Source organism: Pteronotus mesoamericanus, unplaced genomic scaffold (genome assembly GCF_021234165.1).
Source record: "Pteronotus mesoamericanus isolate MK-2021 breed Mesoamerican mustached bat unplaced genomic scaffold, CSHL_Meso_final scaffold_21, whole genome shotgun sequence".
In the NCBI taxonomy this organism is placed as follows: domain Eukaryota; kingdom Metazoa; phylum Chordata; class Mammalia; order Chiroptera; family Mormoopidae; genus Pteronotus; species Pteronotus mesoamericanus.
This window is the reverse complement of record NW_026555310.1, coordinates 3963398-3977757: the sequence shown is the minus strand read 5'-3', so window position 1 is coordinate 3977757 and position 14360 is coordinate 3963398. Positions and strand designations below refer to the sequence as shown.

At 41.4% G+C, this 14360-nt stretch overlaps 1 protein-coding gene and 1 non-coding gene across 5 annotated transcripts in view; both read right to left on the bottom strand.

Moving 5' to 3' along the window:
• The window catches only part of SLC11A2 (solute carrier family 11 member 2), a 36558-nt gene extending 25254 nt beyond the window's left edge, over positions 1-11304 (bottom strand). The window contains exon 1 of one of the 4 annotated variants that reach the window (XM_054591103.1): positions 11233-11304. In XM_054591103.1, coding sequence (XP_054447078.1) covers positions 11233-11278 — 46 coding nt within the window. In that variant the 5' untranslated portion in view covers positions 11279-11304. Of the gene's footprint in view, positions 1-9897; positions 10078-11232 lie in introns of those variants that run through there. The other 3 variants (XM_054591106.1, XM_054591104.1, XM_054591105.1) reach the window with 3 other exon arrangements.
• On the bottom strand, positions 4790-4926 carry LOC129085177 (small nucleolar RNA SNORA2/SNORA34 family). Its single transcript, XR_008530676.1, has one exon. It is a non-coding gene; the product is annotated as a small nucleolar RNA SNORA2/SNORA34 family (small nucleolar RNA).
• Positions 11305-14360: the final 3056 nt, after the last annotated feature.

The following is a 14360-nucleotide window of genomic DNA, read 5'->3' as shown; positions in this document are numbered from 1 at the left end:
TCTAGAATCAATTTTTTTAAATATTTAATAATTATTATTAGTATTCTGATTATTCCTATACTAATTACATAGAGGGCCAGTAATATAAAGCCTGGTCTTCTCTCTGAAATCTCAGGAATGTATTATTCCAACAGAAAAATATGGTTTCTAGATTCCAACTTTCTCATTCATACTTTTCATCAACAAACTATGTGCTCCATTGTCCGCATTGTACACAGAACACAACTGGGGTAGCGAGCAGAGAGGGTCTGTTATGCCTGGTGTGCTTGCTGCACAGTATTTATGTCTCCATGAAAATTTCAAACACATATGGAAGCAGTAAGTTAAAAATTTTTAAGAGAAAGTTTATTTAGAAAGTTACAGAGGTAGTAGAAGCAAGCCCGCGGGGCTGAGCAGGCTCAGGAAACACGTTACAGGGGCAGAAGATGGGCCCTTGGAGCTCAGGAGAAAGGCAAAGGTTAATGCTGGGGGGGGGGGCGGGGAGGGTAAAGGTGCAGGTGTGCTCCCAGGGGAGAGAGTACCTCAGTTAATATTAAGACAGTTTTGCTCTCTAAGGCTGTACCACCAGGCCATTTCAGTCATTTAATTACATCAATGAAAAAATGAAGTTGAGATATAAGCAACCAGAATCAACTCAGCAATACTTCAGATAATCATGATGAATACTGTTTTGATATTCTAGATCCCCTCAACCATAAAGTATCACCTTCTCTTACAGCCACTAAGTTTCATAATATCAAACAGCAATCAACGGAAAAAATGGCACTCATGGTTAAATGTAATATAACTACTTTATCCTATTCCTCATCAAAAGTTGTATGACTGTTTTACAGTAAAAAAATGCTAATAAAATTATATTTTCTATCTAAAATGGCAAAAATCCACATATCCTTTGACCCAGCAGTTCCACGTCTAAGAATGCATCCTAAAGAAACACTCACATAAGGAGGTATGTGCAAGGATATTTCCCATAGCATTGTTTGTAGTATCAAAAGACTGTAGCATCAAAAAACAACCCAGATATTAGCAGTGGACTGGTAAAATAAACTATAATATTCATATGATGGAATACCATGCAGCTACTATAAATAAGGGAGGTCTATAGATATTAGTAGGAAATAATATGAAAAATATCCAAGATATGTTGTCAAGTAGAAAACCCAATTGATAAGACAGTATGCTATCATTTATGTAGAGAAAAAGAGAGAGAGAATATACATACATACATGTACATACTATCCACGTACACATACACACAATCTCCAAAGGACAACAACGAAGCAGAGGAGCACAAATGAGGTGAGTAAAATGAGGACTTCTCACTGATCATATACGACATACCATTCTGTTCTTTAAAAAAATTCTTTTACCGTGTGTATTTTTTAAATGTATGAGGGTGATATGCATTCCCTGCTTTTTTTTCAATTACAGTATACTTTCTAATTATTTTGTATTGGTTTCAGGTATACAGCATAATGGTGAGGTAATCATATACTTTACCAAGTGCCCTGATATTTCCAATACCCACCTGGCACCGCACACAGTTATTGCAGTATTATTGACTACATTCCCTAAGCTGTACTTTACATCCCTGTGACTATTTTGTAACTACCAATTTTTATTCCTTGATCCTTTCACCTTTTTCTAGCCCCCCAACCCCCCTCCCCTCTGATGGCTATCTCTGTTCTCTGAATCTATGAGCCTGTTTCAATTTTGTTTAGTTTATCCTTTAGATTCCACATATAAGTGAAATCATGTGGTATTTGTCTTTCCCTGACTTGTTTCACTGAGCAAAATACCTTCTTGGTCCATCCATGCGGCTGCAAATGGCTGGATTGGCGTCTTTTTATTTTTTACAAGTAGAAGTAACAGATTTTTAATTAGCCAAAAATATGTATAAAACATTTCAAACTTGTACAAATGAATAATAAACATAAAACCATAATTTCAAGTTTTTCTAATAATATAGTTCTAAGAGAAACACATTTTAAAGAAAAATTACTAAACATATATTAAAGAATCTTAAGAAAACAAAGAATAAACTTTTAAAAAGTGAGCCCTGGCTGGTATGGTTCAGTGGACTGAGTGCCAGCCTGTGAATCAAATGGTCGCTGGTTTGATTCCCCGTCAGGGCACGTGCCTGGGTTGCAGGCCAGGTCCCCAATTGGGGTCACTTGAGAAGCAACCATACATTGATGTTTTTCTCCCTCTTTCTCCCTCCCTTCCCCTCTCTCTAAAATTAAAAAAATCTTTAAAGAAAAAAAAAGGCATTCTCCAGTATCCTGATTGCAAATGATTTTCTTGAAACATTTTAAGAGTTCATTACATACTTTCCTCCCATCAGTGTAATCCAGATGACCCAACCCAAATCCTACTCTCTCCACTCTGAGACTTGAAGGGAATAATTGTCTCCTTGTTCCCAAGGCGGGGAAAGAGGAAAATCATGGCTTTGGAATCACACTTGCTAAGTCAAGTGACTTCAACTACGTCACTTAACTTCTCTGGGTCTTGGATTCCTCCTTTGATCAAACTCCTACCTTATTTTCATTCTTATCTGTCATGATGTCCCAGGGCAGGTCTGCAGAGCCTGTGCTGAATCTAGGTTCAGTCAAGTCCTGATGCTCTCAACCACCCACTGCTCTCTGGATTTGCTTCTTAACAAACATTTTAGGGACTCTCACTGATAAAGCTTCTATAACGGATAATCGGATATCTGCAGTCTCCCACTGGCAGGCATATACTGCCCTCAGCTTAATTTACTACTGCTCTGTCTTGGTGCCCAAGTAGTCATCCTGTGAAATTATGATTTGGGAGCTTCATCTGAATGCAAAGAATTAAAAGCCAAATCCTCAGGAAAGCACTTCCTGGCTCCTCATGTGGGGTAAATGGCCTTCCTCCATGTTCTCCCAAGGCACCAGCTGCGTACCACTATCATTACTCTTACCCTGTAATCTCAAAATCATTTATTCCCTGATACTATTTGAAAACTTTTCTGTAAGTTTAAAATTATATCAAAATAAAGAGTTGTACTCTCAAGGCACATATGAGCTATAATAAATTCCAAACATCTACTTAATAATTCTGTGTGTTTCTTAGCATTTATAAGAACTACGGAGGAACAATTTGAATAACTCAAACCTGTTTCAAAAATTGCCCCAAGAAATGAACGTTAAAATAAATATAACATTAACTTCAACATTTTCCCCTATAGTTAAAAAAAGTTTGAATTTGAAATATTTTTTCTTGTAAAATTCCCCTGTAGAGAGCAAAGGCACTCAAAACTACTTCACTAATTTTAAAGCTGTATTCAGTGTTGAAAAGGTGTCCCTAAAATAGTACGGTTTAGAGAGGAATGTTTTTAAACAGTCCCCTCATTCTTTCCCTCTTTTTTCCTCTCCTCCTTTATGTAAACAAAGACAGCATTACATCAGACAGTAATTTTCAAACGGTGCACCACAAGAATTTTTAAAACACGCAATTCCTGGCTATTTAGTCAGAGTCACTGGCCTCTTTCCCCTCTGTCAAATAAAAAAATGACAACAGTCAACACAACAATAGCTGGTGTGAACGAATCAAAATTACGCCTTGATTTTTTTTGTGTCAGATTGGCAAAAAATATATTTTTTGGTGTGCCACAGTATTTTAGTAATTAGTTTATGTGTGCTATGAGATGAAAAAGGGTTGAAAATTGCTGATACAGGAAAAGAACTTTCACAGAAGCAAACAGAAAGGTGTTCACACGCAAGCAGCTGATTAAATAAATATGAACAGGAATGTCTGAAGTTGGCACTCTCTTGATGCCTCCCTTAGACATCTTTCAGTGCCAGTGACATGCTGGTAACAAAGTAGAAACTGCCAGAGGCACAGATCAAGGTTTTAAAAAGTGATACACAAGTGTTTTAGAGAGTAACAAGGAGTTACAACCTTTTAACATTCATGTTGTGTCCTAAATAAAACATAAAAGATTTCCAAATCCTAAAATTTCCTTTTTCATAAAGGTCTACTTTAGGGTATGGCACTTGATATTCTTACAAAACCATTACTGCTAACCTAACACCTATGTTGCACAAGGTGTTCTTTAGGAAGGTGAGCTTCTACCCCTCGATGACTGGGAGTCAACAAAACTGAAGTATTCAAAAGGTTCAAACAGAGTTCATTGTTTTCTGAACCCTACGTGTTTTATAATAAGGAAGATTACTAGTCACTTTTTAAAAAATGAAAGATTAGCCCTGGCTAGATGGGTCAGTTGGCTGGAGCGTTGTCCCATACACCAAAAAAGGTTGCAGTTTCCATCCACGGTTAGGGTATGTACAGGAAGCAACTGATCGATGTTCTCTCTCTCTCTCTCTTTCTCTCTCTCTCTCTCTCTCTCAAATAAACAAACATATCCTCAAGTGGAGATAAAAAAAAATTATTACTTCCTCTGTTTTTCCCTTCCAGGTCAGCAAAGATACACCATTTTCTAAATCTTTTCCATGTAGGACATCCATCTACCTAATTAGTTCCCCCCAAAAAATGTGCCCCCACTGCGGATGAGGGGAAAAAGCTTAGAAAAGCCATGCGAATTTCTAAATTATTCTTGAGGATGTGAAGTTTGGATTTTTTTTTTTCCACAGTTCAGAATTGTCCTATTGTTATTGGTAGAAAACTCACAGTAATTTTTTTAATAATTGAATTTAACAGTGTTATAATTCCAATAAACAGGTTAAATCAGGGATCTCTGTATTTTGGAATCCCAGTATTAACTGTCTACAAATAAATATTAGCCCACATCTACTGCCAACGACTCTGATGTTTCTTTGTAATGAATTGACCATTACATTTCCTAAGTTCTGAAATGGCCAACAGACCGTAGAAAGACATTTCTTTAGGCTCCTGCTTGAAACCAGCAATTTCAGCAAACTGCTAGCCTTAATTCAGGGCCAATGGAATTATATATATATATTTTTTTAATTTCGATAAGTGTATCCTATTTTTTCTCTTATGAAAATCAATTCAACATAAAATTTTAAAGACTGGTGGAAGACTGATTACATCTACTTCCTGACAGAAAGAGCAAAGTAAAAAGTCCTTCTGGTGTTCGCTTAAGAAAAAGGCCTAGAAACTCTAATTCCTCTCTGCCTAAGTGGGTAATATTAGAATGTCTTCAACTGAAAGCCACACAAACACGCCCAGTTCATAAAGTACAAACAATGCTGCTATTGTGCAATGTGCTTTATAAGTATCTAGGCATCTGTATGTGTGTAAGTAACTCTCTCTCTCTGGCACAACGGCCACTGAAATGTCAGCTTAGACTGCTCTTCCCGTCACTGACTTTGTGCGCCACAGCAGCAGTCTTGCTTGGTCTACCAGAGGATCACGATTTCAACTCAATATCTAGTCTGCCACTTCTCATCTAAGTTGGACTTTTGAGACTCCGTGTTATAGTTGAAAGAAAAACCTGACATTGAGAACATCTACTCACAAAAAAAAAAGAAAATTTAATTAGCAAAAGGAAAGACGAAGTAAGATACTGGGAGAAAGAGTACAGCAGATAATGAAACTGGCTGCTTGGGTGTGAACGCTGATAACAGTTGGAAGAAATGTGGTCAGGCTGTCAAGAAGCACAGGTCTTTGAAACAAAAATGCCACTCATCAACCAGAGACGTCGGAATCAGAGGGGCCCCATACCTCCTAAATAGAATTTTTCACTTTCTCTGCTCAGTGCTGAGGCTTAACCAGCTTCCAAACCTTCACTGCTCATTGAAGTCTTACTTCTAGAGGCCACAGCTTGGTCTTTGTTCCTCCCAACTTGCACAGCGTGAGCTTCCTCTGATTTCCTCCTAACCAGAAATTTACAGCAGTGCATTTCCCTTTAGGAGACCAACCCGGCCTCCCAGCCTGACACATCTATCCTGGAACACAACTGCAACTCTGCAAACAATTTCAAAGACCCCTTTAGAGGGAAATAAAAAAGTCCATTAATCAATCTATTACCTACTTCTGGCCTCAGGAAAAAAAAAATGTGCTTGCCCTCACACCTGGTTAAGTAGTTTTTTGCTCTGGTAAATATAAAAAATGATTATCATTAGGCTATATTCAACTCATTCATTCTAATGACAGTATTGTCCCCCCACCCCTCAATGTAGACTGGCCTTAACAGCTTAAGTACATATTTACCTCAATGTCTTTTCTTAAAGCAAGAAACAAATTATGTGTAAAGACAGGCAATACATACTACAAGATTCTGCAACCTCATTCATGCCTCTCTTCTGATCTTTGGAACCTGTTAGAACTTTAACTTCTCCTTTCATTACCTTGAAGGTTTAATAGACACGTGATTATTAGCAATAAATGGGACCAAAACAAAAATAACCCATATAAGATGACCTACTAGCACTAGGCACAAACACTGAAAACCCTAACTTCCCATTTTAAGTCTTCATTAAAAATGACTCTTACACTAAAAAATGTAAGTTACTCTGACCTTAAATTAAAAGAGCAATTGGACAATAAATATATTTTTACCATTCCTAGCCAAGTCTTTTATAGTCTATTCTGATTTTATTAAAATATAGCCTATAATACATATATGGTCTTTGTCTCTCCCAACTCGCACAGTGTGAGCTTCCTCTGATTTCCTCCTAACCAGAAATATATGTTTTACTTTATCAATGATATTCTGGATGATACCTGTAGGGTTCTTCTTTGTGTCTCCAGGGTGAACAAAACAAAATTAATTGTTCACCCTGGCTGGTGTGGCTCAGTGGATTGAGTGCCAGCCTGAGAACCAAGGGGTCACTGGTTTGATTCCCAGTCAGGGAACATGCCTGGGTGGTAGCGGGGGCGTGCAAGAGGCAACCCAGTGATGTATCTCTGACACACTGATGTTTCTCTTCCTCTCTTTCTCCCTCCATTCCCCTCTCTCTAAAAGTAAATAAGTAAAATCTTTAAAAATAAAATAAAATCTTTTCTAAAAAAGTTAATTGTTCAATATATTTGTGTTAAATTATCAAAAAAACAAATGGCATCCAATGAGTGAGACAAAAGTCTAGGTCTTCTAACTCCTGATATTCTACACATTCAAATGCTACCAGCCTTCTTTTCCAAAATATTTTATTCAAAACACAGAGACTCAGATGATAAAGATGAGAATATTAGGGCAAAATGTTTCCCTTTGTACCTCAAACACTTTATTTTTGTTTAAAGATTTTATTTATTTATTTTTAGGGAGAAGGGAAAAGAGGGAGAGAAACATCAATGTGAGAGAGGAACATCGATCAGTTGCCTCTTATATGCACCCTGACCAGGGACTGAACCTGCAACCCAGGCATGTGCACTGACAGGAATTCAAACCAGTGACCCCTCGCTTTGCAGAACAATGCCCACCCAACTGAGCGAGCCACACTGGTCAGGGCAAACACTCAACTCTTTAAAGATGTCACTCCTTTTTGTCCTTATTCAAGTACGAATAAAGAGGTTTCACAAAGACACTGTCCTCTACTCTCACCATGCCAACATCCAATTTTCAACCTTACAGGAGTAGTACTAAATTGTCTTATTGCGAAGCTAAGTAACTAAACTTATACCATCTGCATTTCAGCCAAATGGGACCAGCATACTGCTAAAGTAAGCAATGTTCTTTTTTTTTTAATTTTTAAAAAAACTTTTTCCTCTCCAGAGGACATATTCTCATTGCTTTTAGAAAGAGAGTAAGGAAAAGAGAGAAACATCATGTGAGAGGGAAACATGGATCAGTTGCCTCCCAAACGCACCCGGACCAGGGATCCACATGGGGATGAAAACTGCAACCTAGGTATGTGCCCTGACCAGGAATCGAACCCACAACCTTTCAGTTGCAGGAAGGCACTCCAACTAGCTGAGCCACACTGACCAGGGCGCAATGTTCTTTTTTGTAAATTCAAAGTTTCTCATCTTGCGATTAGTTCCCAATAAGGATACAGGAATAAAGAGCAGCTTCCTCGAAGGAGGAGAACTAGAAGACATGACAGTCTTCGATCAGAGTTTTCCAGAGAGAACTTGAGAGAGACTCTGAAGCCCATAAAAAGGGCATGAATCTTTCATCACACATTTGTATTTAGGTACATGATGAGGAGGCAGGGAATAAAAATGTCTTTGATTCCACAGCACCCACCAAAGCTTTTAGCACTAAAAGTCAAATGGACAAGCTATAACTTTGTGGATACCATCCTCTAACCTCTAACCTCTAACCTCTGACCTGCACTTCTACTGAGTCAAAACTGAACCAAAGCTGCTTGGTAGCTCCGTAGAGTGATCCAAGGAACATAGCTGATTTCCTAACAGCAGAGTAGGAGTAGATTCATACCACGCTTCCCCATTCTTTAACAAAAAGTGCTGCCAAGCTACCAAGAAATTCCCCTCCCAATCCCAACTTGGCCTTTCCGGAAACATGAGAAATCAAGTATGCTGCAATCATGGCCTTTTTGGTACTGTGTACAAAATAAACTGTGCCTAGGCCCCAAGGCTGTAAATGCAATATTATCCAATGAGAAATTAAACAGCAGAAGTTTTCAGGTTTCATGTTCCCAAAACAGATATCACAGACAAACCTCCTATAGTGATAGTTTCAAAACAACCTTACTTAATGATAAAAAATAAACACCCAGCAGAAAGCATCCAGTCATGGGTAACTTATATTATATACTCAGATCACTGTTAATGACAAGGGTTCATTGGCAATAGTCTTCCAGGATTCTGATCAAAGGTTAAGTTTAGAATATTCAAGGAGAAAGAAGGCACATACAGGGAATAGTGGGAAAACAAAAACAAAAACAAAGTCTCCCACATGCCAGAAACATTTCCTGTGTATTAACTCATTTAATAGTTACCAAAAACACTATAAAATTTATAATACTATCAATCCCTATCTTAAGTACGTGAAAACAAAAAGGCTAATCAACTTATGCAAAAGTTTACACAGCGGAACACGTGGTGCCAACTTGTAGGGCTTCAGATTCCACAGGAGTCAGGACAGACAGAGTGTCCCCCGCCTTGTTACAGGAATACTCACTAAAATTAGGGCAGCAAAAGTTTCTAGAAACCTATGTTCCCCTGACTCTCCTTCCATATAATTTTTGCTTTTACTTTCCACTTTAAAGAGATGTCATATTCCTTTAATTTCATAACACTTCTTTGAAAGCAGTGGACAATATGAAAATATCTTCATTTCACACACGGGAAACTCAAGCCCACGTTCCTCAACTTCTCCCCTAATGATGATCTTTGAAGTAGTCTGATAAATGAGGTAGAGAATTTGGGAAAAACAAAAGTGAAAAGGAATCCAAAGGTGATAGGCGTAAAAGCGACGGCTTTAAAATTAGATACATATGAAACCGAACAGTTCAGGAACGTCCACCCCACTCACATATGGGATAACTGCACAAACAGGCCTAAACCCAACCTACACACAAGTACGCGGAGGACCGCCCCGGCCCTTTCACTGGAAGCCGCTCTATTTGCTGCACAAAACTGAACTTTTTGTTGAAGTGGGGAGCCCAGGGAGCGAACCGGGCCCCAGAGCTCCGCAGGTAAGAAGGTGGCCACCAAGACCTTGCTCTGTGCCTTTCGGCCTATTCTGCGGAGTGAAGCGGGTCACCCACCAAACCCTCGATCACGGGTGCCTGGGCAGTGGCAGGTCCAGCCAAGGGTTGGCCATTTCCCCTAGGCCGCGGAAAGAAGGGGTGAGGCCCCGCGAACTCTGTCGTTCCTCCCGCGCCCACCCCCATACACCACTCCCGGCGCCCTCTTCTCCCGTCTAATAACACGGCTCCGTCTAGACCCCGCGCCTCTGGCCCTCGCTACCCGTACCACCCCCACAGTCCCGCACGGAGCCCCGCACGGAGCCCCGCGCGCCCCGGCGCCTACTCCCGGGCCGACCCTCAAGCCACCCCGCGCCGTTCCGGCCACTCTATGGAAGACGGAGTTGCCGCTTCACCTCTGACGTCGCCCGCTTTTGGCCTTACCACCTCCGCAGTCACCAGACTAGCCGTTCCAGCGCCAGCGGCTCCATAGTCCTGGAGCCAGCGCCAAGCCTTCCAACCCCTATACGCCCCGCCATTGGCCGAAAGGACAGCAGCCGTGCACTCCTATTGGCCGGATTCTCCGAATTCCCGGTAGCTGCCAGCGCGCGTGGCAACTCTACGGCTTGTCCCGAGGCTCCGCCCACCCCGAGATCGGGCAAGGGGCGAGGCCCCAGCGGCCTGGGCAGAGAGCTACAACCCGCAGAGCAGGTGCTTAGGCTGGTTCAGCCCACGAAGTGTGCATTTGGAGGCTCGCACCCCGCGGACAGATAAGTTTCGTGAAATAGTTCGTCTCGCCCTCACGTTAGTTAGTGGCAATCCACCTCGTTTCTTTTAGGGACGTGGCTCCCCGAAGTACATCTCCATCCTGTAAAGTACAGCCACCTGCAGGACTTTTTCCTCTTGCCCCCAGAGCCATATCATAGTATCTGTGCCCCACCAAGAGCACCCCACACTTGAGAAGAACCGCGAAACATCAGCAACTGCAGCCAGCTGGACCTCATCAGATGCCCTACTCCCAAGCCTTGGTAATGAGTCATTTTCCTCCATCCTACCCATCTACCTCACTTCCTCCCCCAGGCTTTATCTCCACCTACCCCAAAGGAATCCCACTCCATCCCCAGCCTCAGCCTCACAGCCTAGAGACTTTCTCTGAAGATGGCAGCCAGACTAGCGGTGCTGTAGAGGAGAGAAAGTAAATGGTCTGACCAACCACCCTAATTTTCTACAATGTCGTTTAGAGCTATAGAAACATTCCTAGACACATCCCCCACACTTATATTAAAGACAACCAAGCTTGTTTAACCAAGTCGTAGGCCTAGAGAGGAAAAGCATAAACCCTTCCAACTTCTTTCTTCATGTAAAAACTGCTAGGAGAAAATTTTCCTAGTTGGTAAAAGAGTTCAAGAGATTAGAAAAGGAGAGTAAATTGCAAAAAGGAAAATCCAAACTGAAGTACAAAGTAAAAAACTTGGGGACCAAAAAACTGGGCTGAGCATTGTAATGGTACAGGCTGACTTGCATACAGACTTTCTCCTGGAGAGAAAAGAAAATGCACAAATTAGTTCGGAGAACCTCTCTATAACAGATCTGGGAAGTTTCAGAAAGTCCCTCCAGATCAGAACCTTTCCCGTGGGAACCCAGCTCAGCCAGGCACCTTCCCTGGACTCTTGCATACTTACTAGTTACTTACTTAGCTCACAGTGTGGTGCTGCCTCGGTCTTACGTTGCTTCTTCATTGTGCAGAACGGGTTTGACTTCTCCCAGTGCTTGCTCCTGTCTCTATATATGCAGGCAAGTGCGCCTCCCTTGGTTAAATAAGGGCACTTTAGGCTGCTCTGGGCCACAGAACACTGATAAAGATACAGCAGGGGACTAAGAGGCAAACCACATCCTTCAAATCATAATCAAATTTCATCTTTGACCTGCCATGAAAAGGGAAGCAGCGTGTATCTGCCACTCCTGGATATTAATGAACAATTAATTGAGTTTGAAAATTTGTAATCTAAGACTTCATCTGTTCCATTTGAAAGGAGCTGGAGGCGGCGTATGAAAGGGTGGAGTAAAAGGCATTGCTTTCCTTCAGGACACCACTCCTCTTGGAGTAAAGCTGGTTCGGGCACTTGTACCAGGGCTGCATGTGCAACAGGACTCTGCTCCCCTACGACGTAAACTGAAACCAATTAACCCCAAGCCTGACGGTCCACAAGTATTTTCCACATAGGTACGTGAGCACTGATGCAATTAGGAGGAGTCTCAGGGTGTGGGTGAAAAGGCCACCTGGTCTATCCCTTGGGATCTTAAGGACCCGCTGGCATTAGCCCTGTCAATCAGTGATCCACAGGCAGAGAACAAAGCCACACAAACCCAGGACGAGGTGCCTGATGACAAAGAAAAAAAATAAAAAACAAGAAAACCTTGAGACTGAAGAAAAAAAACAACGAATGCAGAGCAAGCCCAGAATTTCTCAATCTGGGAGAAGTGGAACTGAAAGAATGAGGAAAAGCTGCCTCCAGCAAATAAACAGCTTGGTAGGCCAGCTGGAGGCAAAGCTGGAAAGGAGAAGCGTTGGAGTGGGGTGGGCTACTGGAAGGAGGTGCTGCCTTCAGAAAGCTCCCTGGTAGTTGTAAAGAAAATCTGCTTAAGTGTGGAGGATAGATTGAAGAGCCTAGAGCAGCATCTCAGTGTGTAAGGCCGCTTGCAGGCAGCCAGTGGTGTCGTAAAAGTCTGGGAGTTCAGCCCTGTCCCGGTGGTAATGGGAGAGTTGCTACCTAAACGGTGAGGGCTTTATTATGGAATGTAACCCGATTTTGGGGTGGTGTACATTTCTCTTTTGAAGGCTTATTTTCTCAAGCATCTTGTCTGAAGCTTTTGAGGGCACTTCCAAGGCCTGGAGGAATGAGAGATGGCAAATTTAATGGGTTTTGTTTTTTTAACCAATTTGTGGACACAAATGAGCTTGAGACCAAAAAACATCTAACCTAAGGATAATCAGAACACCTCAGGTTTAACTGTTTCTAGAGACTAGAGCACAAGCAGGTCTCACTTTGAGATCCATTGAAGAAATGTCTGGTATTCTTTTTTCCACCCCTTAATCAGATTTTTAAAGTATGTGACCCCATAACTTTACCTGATGCATTTTGGGGTGGTCTTAACAGGAAAGAGGGTATCTGCTTAGTGCCATAGAAATATATCTAGATAAATGTGATAGAAATAAATAGCTTAGGATGGAAAAGAACAGGAATAAATAATTCATATTAATCAAGGTTGGCTTCCAGCAAGTAGCCCTGGTTCCTAAAAAAAACAGCCATGGAGTCAGTAGAAGAAACTAGGCTGGAATCTTCTACCCAGGACCCCAGATTAAGATCTCTTTGGTCAAGGGTACTTGTAAGCACTAAAAGTCCTATCATTGCCACTTGATCTTTTTGTCCCTGTTCAGACAAATTCCCTAAGGCAAAACTGGATTGACCACCAATTTGTCCCTCTTCACAGGAAAGAAGTTAGATGAAAGAGTTGGAGGGAAAAGCCCTATTTTAGGTTAGGAATTCCAAAAATAGGAATGGATTTTACAATGAGACTCTACCATAGCCCCAGTGTTTTCTTTACTCAGCAGTTTCTCCCAACAAACACACTCCACTTTTGCCTTCTAGGCTTCAATTATCACATAGCAGTGTCACCAGACCTAAATGTCAGTTTCTTGAGACTCAACATCATAGAAATAAGAACAGAACTCAGTACAAGTCAAGCAGACAGTTTGTCGAAAAGAGTCTATGCACAAGAGAGTCAACCAGAAGAGAGAAGTCAAGCTCCCAAGGGGCTCTTGTGGATGGCTGAGGATGAAGTCAGTTGTCCCGCGATTGAGGTCTGCTGGCAGTTGATCCTGGCATAGTCACAAGATGTTTTCCATGGTCAGTGGACCACCCAAAGGGCCTATAAAATAATACTTGTGCAAACATTCTGGATACCATTAGTTGATAAAACGACTATTTTGCAGAACATGGTGTTGAGAAAAATGTTATCGTCATACATTCTTTCCTTTAAGTATGTGTTTAGGTTAAGTTCAACTACAGAATTTTGCTGAAAGCAAGGAGTCATAGTCTGGCCTCTTAAGATGGAGATCTTTTCGTCAAGATGAAGTCCAGATATTACCCCTCTACTGTCTCAGTTTTTCTTCTGCTAATCTGTCTTGTGTTAGTTTGATTCTTAATCCAGCCAGAAGAACCTTGAGGAGTCAAGGATAATTTTTCCTCCCCAACAGTATTTAATGTGTCACAAACATGAATTAATCCTCACACTAGGTCCTGGCCAGATAGATCAGTTGGTTAGAGCATTGTCCAGATACGCCAGGGTTGCAGGTTTGATCCCTGGTCAGGGCACATGAAAGGATCAACCAATGAATGCATCAATAAGTGGAACAACAAAATCAATGTTTCTCTCTGTGTCTCCTCCCACCTTCCTCTCTTTCTCTAAAACATCAATAAATCCTCACAATGAATATGTGAGACAGGAACTATAATCTCCATTTTGCAAATTAGGAACCTGAATTTTAGGGATGTTGAGTAATTTGCCTAAGGACACATAGCTAGTTAGTGATAGTGAGACGGGATAATGAGAAACTGGGAAAATTCCTTGGCAAGTGGAATAGGAAAACTGAGAAAAATGGTCGAGCAATTTATAGCCAGCTGCAGATGGTCACCAGTGAGGAAAGCCCCCTGTGCCTGGCCGGGGGCAAAATTGGGGAAACAAGGACTTCACCCCTAGGGTAACCTTTCCTCCCCTGCTTTTCCTCCCTGGAGATAACATCTGAGCCTCAGTTGTATT